General features: G+C 33.0%; 1 protein-coding gene across 1 annotated transcript; it reads left to right on the top strand.

Annotated features, from left to right (window-relative positions):
- The first annotated feature begins 1,626 nt into the window (after positions 1-1,626).
- On the top strand, positions 1,627-9,911 carry LOC132739261 (sulfide:quinone oxidoreductase, mitochondrial-like). Its single transcript, XM_060726939.1, has 10 exons — positions 1,627-1,944; positions 2,769-2,939; positions 3,892-3,945; positions 5,299-5,496; positions 6,462-6,565; positions 7,303-7,411; positions 7,848-8,037; positions 8,220-8,287; positions 8,436-8,614; positions 9,259-9,911. The coding sequence occupies exons 1-10, from the start codon at positions 1,759-1,761 to the stop codon at positions 9,317-9,319; spliced, it is 1,320 nt and encodes a 439-aa protein (XP_060582922.1). The 5' UTR covers positions 1,627-1,758; the 3' UTR covers positions 9,320-9,911.
- The last annotated feature ends 733 nt before the right edge of the window (positions 9,912-10,644 follow it).

The following is a 10,644-nucleotide window of genomic DNA, read 5'->3' on the forward strand; positions in this document are numbered from 1 at the left end:
TTTCCCACATATTATTTAGATTATAGCGAGCTTGAAGGGCCTGCTAGCAAAGCAAGCTTTATGGTAATGCCAGTACCTGTTAGGTAGTGATGGTTTTAAAAACTTTCGCCAGAAGTACTAGAAAATTATGGGTAAAGCAACTTTTCGAATAACAAGATGTCAATAAAAGCTGAAAACAGATGCTTAGACTAGTCTTCTGCGCACTCCTACGGGAACCATAGTAGGACAGGGAACCAGAATTAAATTATAATGTACTATAATTTCTGTCAAGGAGCTCACTTTGAGGCTTTGCTCATATTATTGGAGAAAAAGCTGAAAATGGACCATGATTCTGGAGAATAATATATACTGTGTTGATGGATGAAAGAGTTATGTGAAAAAGTTTTAAATGAGATAATCAGGGTAAGTGTGCGGATTTTTTCCAGCAAACATTTGTATTTTGTTGATGTAACATTGTTTTCATTACTGCTAAAGTAAGGTTCTATTAACATATATGATAAGTATGTGTGCTGGGATTGACAAATATACAATTCATTTGGATTTTAAGATGTTTCCAGCTCCACTGTGTGTTTCAAAATTTAGCACTCACATCAAAAATTTCTGGATCCTGCCTTAAGCAGGTGACAAATGTTTTTAATTTAGTAAAAAGTGAAATAATAAGTGATATTAAACGAACATTACGTTAAAAAATCGTTCGTAACATTCGGGTTGATTTGACAGCTACTGATCATTGCTGATTTAGTGTTAAGAGATTCTTGTCCAGAATTTCATGAAGTGCCTGTGAGATTATTCCATACTGTGCTCTTTTCTTCCTTTCATATTAGAAAATTAAAAATATTATCAGGTCAGTTAATCTTTAACTCCGCGAAAATGACTATTAAATGCACCATAAAGCGACAAATATATATTTTTAAAAATTACCCCCACAAAACTTCAACCGGAAACGGATGTGACAAATCTACGGAGTGGCACATCTTTAAGACGAAAAGAACTCATAAATTTTTGTATGCGAAAAGAACTTCTTATATTAATTTACGCTTGCACATATTTATAGCCAACAGTCCTGTAACAGTACAATATATTGTTAACTTGCTGAAAATCTATACAATTACTTGTTAGTTTTAATTTCTAACACTGAAAAATCCTGCTTTGATAATATATTTAGTAATAACATTTAGCGGGTGTTGCTCCAGCTTATAAATGCATCCCCTAAAAGTCAAATCCCTTGAAGATTTTTTTCTTCAGATGTAGTTTGCATTTTTGGGGAAGTGTGGGGTGTGCTCTTAAGATGAAACAAAATAATTTTCGCTATATAGATGTAATAGCATGGTGTTATATTCTCTACAAATAGAGTGTAAAGACAGACTTTTTTCGTAAAATTAATATGAAATTATGAGAAGAAACGATATGGTTAACTAGTATGAAATTAAAAAAAAAATAAAATAAAATAATGCAGACTTTTTAATATAATAGCAATGTTTAAATATCCATTTACTGTTTCACATTCATTATTAAGTTGGGTACGTGTGAACGTGAGCACAGCTTGGCTACCGTCATAATGTATGGAGTACTGAATTACCAATATACGTGAATACCTCTGATAAGCTAACCTTGAACTATATATCATTAATATAACGTGTGTACTCCTTTGACTAATCAGTCATATACTATACCGCAGTGTTTAAAACTCGTCTGTAAATAATATTCAGTATCGTTTATAGACATTTGTTCTGGAAACTAATAAATATAAAATTTAAGATGTCATCTCGCGCAGGACGTTCTTTATTTGTACAACTTGTGCGTAAATATAGTAACACCGCGGGCTCGGATGTTAAACACTATAAGGTTGTGGTAGCGGGAGGAGGGACAGGGGGTTGCTCCGTGGCTGCACGTGCATGTCGTGCACTTGGAGCTGGTAATGTTGCTGTCATTGAACCAGCTGAGGTGAGTCATCTGTCACGTTTAACATTTACAATTGCAAATTAACTATAATTAAGTTAACTATAATTAAGTTAAATTATTGAAAACATAATGTCAACATTTATGATGAATTAAATGATGCTTTTAATGATACGTATATTCATTGATTTAATAAAGTTCTTTTTATGTTGATAAACCGGTTGCTTTTCATTTTGATACTTGTATTCTCATTTTTCTTTTTACGCAAAACAGTTTATTGACCTCATTATAACTATATGTATGTCCATTTGTTATCATTGGTATGAACTTTTAAAATGTTTAGTTCAAAAACTGGTAGTACTACTCTTGAAATGTCGCTGATAGCGACTATTTTTTCGTTGAACAATATTTAATCGTGTAGTTGATGCTAATTTTTCAACTCTACAATCGGTTTTAAGTTTAACCCGTTGTAAACATTCATGTCCTTAAACAAGTAAACAGTTCAACATGTATAATATTGTATTCAGGTTTATTACAAACGCTGTTGAATATATATTCATGAATACATGTAAAAAGTAATAATCAAACAATTTTTACAGACCCGTTTTGTTTGTAAGTTATTTATACCATTATATATGCTAGCGAATAGCTTACGTATATTTTCATATATATATAATGTTATAGGATATATCTAAACTTAAATACAATAAAAATTTGTGTTCCTGTGCTGGAACTGACTGTAAATGATAACCTGGTCTAGCACATACGTGACCCCTGTTAATTATTTAAGATTGATAACTAAGTTTATATGGTTTATTCATTCAAACAGTTAAGGGATAACTGACCATTAGTGTCATGTCTGCTTCCAGTATCACTACTACCAACCAATGTGGACGCTGGTGGGAGCCGGGATCAAGAGAGTGGACCAGTCAGCTATGCCGATGAGTGAAGTACTCCCGAAGAAATGTGATCATCATAAACAACGTGTTTCCGAATTTGATCCTGATAAAAATACCGTTACTCTTAACAACGGTCAGAAGGTATCAAATGTTTGTAAAATACTAAAACTATATATTATGCATAAATGCTTACAATAAGAGAGGGCAGCATGGCAGCTGGGGCGTCCGTGGCCAGGTTAGGTTCGTTGATTTCAAACCACTTGCCCCCTCACCGCTGTGGGTTCGAATCCCGACAAGGGCTTCTTTCACGTTACACGATTTCTAAATACATGAAGGACAAAGCATACTCTAGTAGTGTGACATTGTTATTATTGTTAAAACCCGGTCTTGTCCCAGGAGAATAAGTCAAGCATGTTATTATAATGTGAACGACTGTTAGACTAATCTTGAAACGTGACTTCATTATTACAGTACACATGACCTAAACTATAACAAGGATCTACCATTAAACATAAATTAGAAGGAGATTAATCAATGACTTAACCCGTTTTTTAGCTCTATATACTACCAATTAGTCACATGCATTTTTACATGTCGATTGCGGCGGGAAAATCTCCATCTCTCTCTAAAGATCTGTTGAATATCATTTTATGAAAGAAGAGGCATGTAAAATAGATTAAATGTAAAGTAATTTGTGCAGTTTTGACATTGCACAGGGTGTATAACTTCAAGTTTATACTATTTTTAGAATTGTTTTGTTATGCAAGTTACTTGACTTGGCTGTTTTCCATTGAAGGAACATACAAAATCATTATCGATACATATATGTTGGTACCATGTTTCGTCTTGACTGTAACTTGCAAAGATTATTATTATAATAATATAAATTTGTTATTTACGATATTGATGTTCACTCAAAAATACTATTTAATAAAACAATATATTGACTTTCATTTTATCACTGTTATTCATAGCACGTTCATTAATCCTAATAGTTTTTTTTTCATCTTCGGTCCGTATCATTTCAAGACAATGAATGATTTTGTAAGATATTAATCATGCACTTAGTGATAGTGAAATGTTTGTTTTTCAGTTAAGTTATGACTATCTAGTGATAGCACTGGGAATACAGATAAACTTAGATAAAGTAAGTGATGTTTTATACATTAAGTGATATTTTTTATCTTGTCTAATCACTCGAATGTAACAGGCGTTTTAGGTTTTATGCCACTAATAATGTTGCAGTACATGTATCTTTTTAATTGAATATCTAGATTTAGTCGCTACATTACTTAAGCAGGGCAATTCAGGTGAATTCAGACCATTTTCACAGTTGCAGGCTTTTACAATTCAATGTGTACCCTGTCTTGCGAGAACAACAACTTGTTTCTTCTGACCACTGTACCTTGCTTTGGAGCCTTGAACCCTTTTTTTTCGGGCGCCCAGTTAAGGGGTAACCCCATTTATGCCTATGCTTATAGTAAGCGCCATGATTGTTTACACAATGGTTAACAGCAGTTAGCGTCGTTACAAACCCTAAATAGAATAATATGGTTTTCTTCAGGTCGTTCACATATAAATTCACCGTGGCCGCGGCGCTTTCGCGCTCGCTGAGGAAGCGAGAGGTCTGGAGTTCAAACCCCAATTACGGCAACACATTTTTTTTTCACATTGTTTAAGTCAAATAAACATTGGATCGAATATCAGTGTTGCAATACATCTTATAGCCAATCTACTACAATTAAAACGCTGGAAAGCATTGGTGGCACTATACAAAAACAAATTGTTTATAATCTCACAACCTTCACCTTTCTGACATTCTGAGACCCAAACAAATTCAGCGCCTTCTGTGCTTTGATTCTACTTGTTATAGAGTATGTAAGCGAACAGCATGGATCCTGATCAGACTGCGCGGATGCGCAGGCTGGTCTGGATCCATGCTGGTCGCAAACCAATCAAGTTGGTTTTGTCATGGCGCGGCTCAAATAATGATGCATCAAATATATATTACTGTTAAACGTAAGTGTATATTGCGACTTAATTTTGAATTACATGTATAATATAATATATGTACAACAATGTATTATATTTACATAGATCACCAACACTGCATTTGAGCTGTTAATTAATATAATTAAATTTAAATTGATAAGGGGAATTCACAAATAAGAAAAAAGAGAAGAAAATACACAAATATGAAATGTTTATTTCGTGTCAGAGTATCATTAATGAATTAGTCAATGTCGTGTTTGAAAAACTCTTGATCGTATTGGTTTTCATGCATGGCATGGTTATCAGTGCATCAAATTCATCAAGCGGACGAGAGATTGAGTCAATACATATTTTGATACGTTTTCGAAGATATTTTGATATGAGAGTACTAACATGCTTTGTCAAGTATACATGTATATTTTAAGTGTGTAACTGTCTATAGGGTTTTGTGATACATTGCACTCTAGTAATGATTTTTGAAGGGACAATATTTACATTTTGTATATAGGTTGATGGTCTTATAGAAGCATTGAAGGTTGACCCTACAGTCTGCTGTAACTATGTACGAGACACAGTGGTAAAGACTTACCCTGCTATACAGAATTTTAAAGGAGGACAAGCTATATTTACATTCCCAAATACACCCATCAAATGTGCCGGTGCACCACAGAAAATCATGTACCTGGCAGACGATTACTGGAGAAAGGTAAACTATAACATCACATTAAACATGCAGAAACTTCCGACCATTTTTAGATATCATTTTACGAAAAATAAAACAACTTTATATTACAAATCAAGGAAATTATAAATAATATTACACATTTATATAAGACAAAAGTGGTGGAACATGCGCGGCACACGCGCGAAAACAGCTAAATTAACTAAACGTAGCTGCTGAATAGTTTTCAAATATAATCCATGTGAGTTAAATAATTTGAAATATAACCCCTTTGTGTTAATTGTACAAAACGTACTAAGATGTAAAGAAAAGTAGAACGTTTCAGGATTCAAGTAATATTTTACATATTATATGCGATTAATTACTGATTTTTCAGTATTTACAACTATATTTCTACTGCTTTATTAAGGCAGTAAAGACTATTTATGCATATTTTGACCACCTTTTGGTAATTTACGTGGTTTGTAAGTGTCATTGATAACGTGTAGATTGCTTCCTTTGGTTACTAAATACTTTACAATATTACACATCCATTTTTATCAATTTAGCCTCGTTCTATTTTCCCAAGACCAAGAAATCGATATCAGTTCCATATTGTACTTCTTTCAAACCTCATTTTTTCCGAGTCAAACATATCCATATCAAATTCATATTGCCCTCCGTCTAGCCTCGTTTTCTTTTTTTTTCTAGTCTAAAAATCCATATCAAATCTATAAAAAAAACAGTAAAGTAACCAAAATATTTCTCCTGCTTTATTGTAAGTTTGTCACAAATACGCAAAACATACTGGTTGATTATTCTGATGAATGATAGAATATATTTCTAAATATCAGAAGAACTGTCTAATCCGAGGTTAACGTGTATGGAAATACTTCTGAATATAATGTTTAAGATGTATTCCAAACCCAGATTTTATATTAAAATTCACAAATTTTGCAACATTCTTTAAGTAGAGTATTTTATGAATTTCAATGTTCTTTTTATTACAGCATGGAGTACGAGATAAAACAGAAATCCTGTATAACACATCTTTAGGAGTGATATTTGGAGTGAAGAAATATGCTGAGAGTCTACTGAAAGTTGTTGAGAAAAAGTGAGCATATTTCAAAAACATTGCTAACATTAATAATATTTAATGTTATTCATTCAATTGTTTGAAACTATTTTTGATATGAGAATGGTTTCGTTGGAGATAGACATTAACAGGGCTTTCTTTGTTTGTGCTTTCCATAAGAAAGGCAATGTACACCACTACACATCAACACCACTTTACTTCTATACCACTCTACCGATACACCTCTCTACTCCTACACCACTTAACCACTACACCACTTTATCCATACACCACTTTACTCCTACACCAATTAATTTACCACTACAACAGTCTACCACTACACCACTTTACTTCTATACCACTCTACCGATACACCTCTCTACTCCTACACCACTTAACCACTACACCACTTTATCCATACACCACTTTACTCCTACACCACTTTACCCCTACACCTCTTTATCCCTACACCTCTCTTCTTCTACACCACTCTACTTCTACACCACTACTGTACACATCTCTACCTCCAATTGACCCAAGTTAATATTGTCTAACCAGCGAAATACCATGTCCATCGAGATAAGTAACCTTGACTGACAATCTTTGTTTCACTTAGAAATTATTCTCATGTAACCTGTTTACTGTAACTATCATTTATTTATAACACGAATTGCTGATGTTACTTAGTGTTCTTTAGTCTGTCAATTGACTCTAAATTACTTAAATGCGTCAATAAAATGACAGTTTCGTCTTACACATTTATATCTTATTTTAAGGAATATTAAAGTGAATTTCAAGAGGAACTTGGTAGCAGTTGATCATAGTAAGAAAATGGCAACTTTTAAATTACTGGACAGTGAATCTGGTGAGGAAGAGACGTACAAAGTAAATATCTTTTATTATTGTAACTATTGTAGATGTGTAACTTGCTGGACCAGTCTGGTATTGTAGAATGTCCTTTTTTAGTTTTAATGGATTACCCTTTCAAGTTGACTAGACATCATTTAGTGCATGTAAAGGTTAGGCTACAATACTGTACATGACGACGTGCTTCTATTTTCTAGGCATAGACCTGTCGTTACTTAAGTTATACTTTAAATAATATATATCAGTTGTGATGTAAAACTTTTATACTGTCAAACTGCAGATATTTGATCATCATTGTAAGAGGTTCTTAGAAAAATTTGTACACATACATGCACAATAATATCATTTTAACTATGAGTTATAAAATAGTTATCCTACTAACAACCTTATTCTATTAAATCTAATCGTTTAGTTACGAAAGACACAAGTGATAAAGAATACTATTTCGTTTTAGTATGACTTCTTGCATGTAGCGCCACCAATGTCCGCCCCTGACACATTGAAGAATTCTACTTCACCGATCACAGACGCTGCTGGCTTCCTTGACGTTAAGAAAGAGACGCTACAACATAACAAGTACCCAAACATTTTCGGTCTCGGGGATTGCACCAACGTCCCTACCGCCAAAACTGCAGCAGCCGTTGGTGAGCAATTGCTTTTGTTTTCCTCATCATGTATAATATACAATTCTTTAAAGATACTACCATACACGACCAATGTATCAACCTTTTCATTGTTATATTACGTTCAGTATATCTATAGTGTGAATGTTCCACCTAAAATATTTATTCTTTCATGTACTCAGTCTATATTTCCTATATTCCAGCTGGCCAGAATAAAATCTTATATAGAAGCTTGACACAAGTAATGGCGGGACAAAGTCCTGATGGACAGGTACGTTAAAATACAATTGTATGGTTTCATATATCATTTGGCAACCTGTAAATGGTCATGTATTGTTTAAGCATGGAATGTAATGGACGTAAATTATGCTACAGAAAGTATCTGAATGCAATATGTACATGTGTTTGTTATATTTCAGTACGATGGTTACACATCTTGTCCGCTAATTACCGGGTACCATTCCTGTATCCTTGCTGAATTTGATTTTAATGGCCAACCACTAGAGACGTTTCCAATTGATCAGGGCAAGGAAAGAAGAACAATGTTTCACTTAAAGAAAGATATCATGCCGGAAATGTACTGGAGAATGCTGCTGTCGTAAGTTATATGTCTTCATGATCTTAAAGGAACTCTGAGGCCCAAAAGCCTACAAACATAAACATTTGAATTTCTTTCATAGATCAGCTAGGACACTTTTTAAAACAGAAAGATATGCAAAAGATAATTAAGACATACACACAGAAATAAATTGAAAATCGTATTTTATGCTATTCGCAGCATAATTTTAATGAAGTCTTGCAACGTTTTTCAATTTCTGGTCATTTTTCACAATTATAATAATTATTCTGGAAAAGCGGAATGTTAAAAAACCTTGTTGGAGTACTTTTAAAAGGACCAGAGTGTTTGTTTGTTTTTGATAAATTGTTTTTTATGTTAAAATCAATTTTATATAACTAAAATGCATATTCTTATTTGATCTTTGATAGTAAATGTAATAAACCTAGAAATATATTTTAGAATTACACAATTCCTTCCACGGCAAAAAGTATATACCTTTCCTATTAAAATTTTTGTTACAATACATACAATATTAAAAAAATGATAAAGTTATAGGTAACAATATTCATATGTACTAAATGTGTTTTTTTAATTTCCTATATTACACTTTCTGACATTTTTTACTGGTTCTTCCTGGGCAATGATGATGTTTATTACAATTGTTGTGATATATCATATTTCAGGGGACGCTGGGGAGGACCAAAACCTTACCGGAAGATGATGCATCTTGGGATGTCAAGATAAATTCATACAGTGAAAAATAAAACTTTGATTAGGGTGAAATTGCATTGACAGTGCTAGTTTGATATATTGGTTCGGACTGTACAATAACTTTATGTGACTAAATATGTCAAGATAGAAATGTTCATCCAGTTTACTTGTCTGGGAATGCCATTATGTTAGCATGACAAAATAGATTTATGATATCAAAGTATATTTGCTATTAGTATTACCCATGCCTTAAAGGGCACATAGCTAAAATTATTAGCCATAAAATGGCAGTACTATTTTCAAATGAATAAAAATGGCATTGCCTATTTTTGGTAATTCGATAGCAAACAAGAGCAATAACTGACCAATATTTTAGCATGCGGTGTATCATACAATAACATAAGTATACAATACCACACAATTTGTTTATGTATGTCAAGATTTATATACACATATTGCAGGTGATATGTCAAGGTTATATTTGCATATATTATGTATCTGTTGTATTTCTGGGCGGATATTATTGGCAAGTTCCTATTTTATTGCCTAAAGAGACTAATAATATGACCTTTTTAAAACGAGATTTGTCGAAACATTTGACAGTTATTCTTTTATGTATTGTCCAAGATCAGGGTTACAATCACAGGATAGGTCGAACTCGTTAGGGAACAAAGGGAAAACAACACATGATTTGAATGAAAATCGGGCATTTATTTAAAATGCCATAAATCAGCATTATTTATACTAAATACACAAATAGATTTCATAACATAGTTTAATAAAAGATTCCCGAAAGGAACTAACTGGGAGGCAAAAACCGCCCTTACAAAGAATCAAGATGTAATAACATAAGACCTGATGTATTAACAAGAAAACAAAAGAGACTAGATCAATTTTAGAGCAAGAATAAGTAAAAAAGCATGTATCATATTTTCATGGACCCTGATCTTGGCAACATTTGAAAGAGGTGGTGGAGTTGGAGGAGGTGGTTTTATTTTTTCTTTAAAAAATTGGTAACAAACCAATGTACGCCAAAATGAACAAAGATATGGCTTATCTGTATATCCATTGGCTTAGAAAGATCACGTGTTTAAATGTAAACATCTGATTGGGTAATAGCATAATTTATGCGTCTAGCTAAATTCTGATTAACATCGTTAAGTTCCGGACGTCACAAATAGGGTCCAATGACATAAAATCTTTTATGTGGGCATAAAATATTATTTATGTATTGTCCAAGATCAGGGTTACAATCACAGGATAGGTCGAACTCGTTAGGGAACAAAGGGAAAACAACACATGATTTGAATGAAAATCGGGCATTTATTTAAAATGCCATAAATCAGCATTATTTATAC

This window comes from Ruditapes philippinarum, unplaced genomic scaffold, assembly GCF_026571515.1.
Source record: "Ruditapes philippinarum isolate M1 unplaced genomic scaffold, ASM2657151v2 ctg1385_1_1_1_1, whole genome shotgun sequence".
In the NCBI taxonomy this organism is placed as follows: domain Eukaryota; kingdom Metazoa; phylum Mollusca; class Bivalvia; order Venerida; family Veneridae; genus Ruditapes; species Ruditapes philippinarum.

Bases quoted from the DNA above. Each gene is read 5' to 3' on its own strand.
- LOC132739261 (XM_060726939.1), top strand. From the start codon at position 1,759: ATGTCATCTCGCGCAGGACGTTCTTTATTTGTACAACTTGTGCGTAAA. The intron at 6,566-7,302 runs GTGAGCATATTT...TCTTATTTTAAG, and splicing joins CTGAAAGTTGTTGAGAAAAA to GAATATTAAAGTGAATTTCA. The intron at 8,038-8,219 runs GTGAGCAATTGC...CCTATATTCCAG, and splicing joins CAAAACTGCAGCAGCCGTTG to CTGGCCAGAATAAAATCTTA.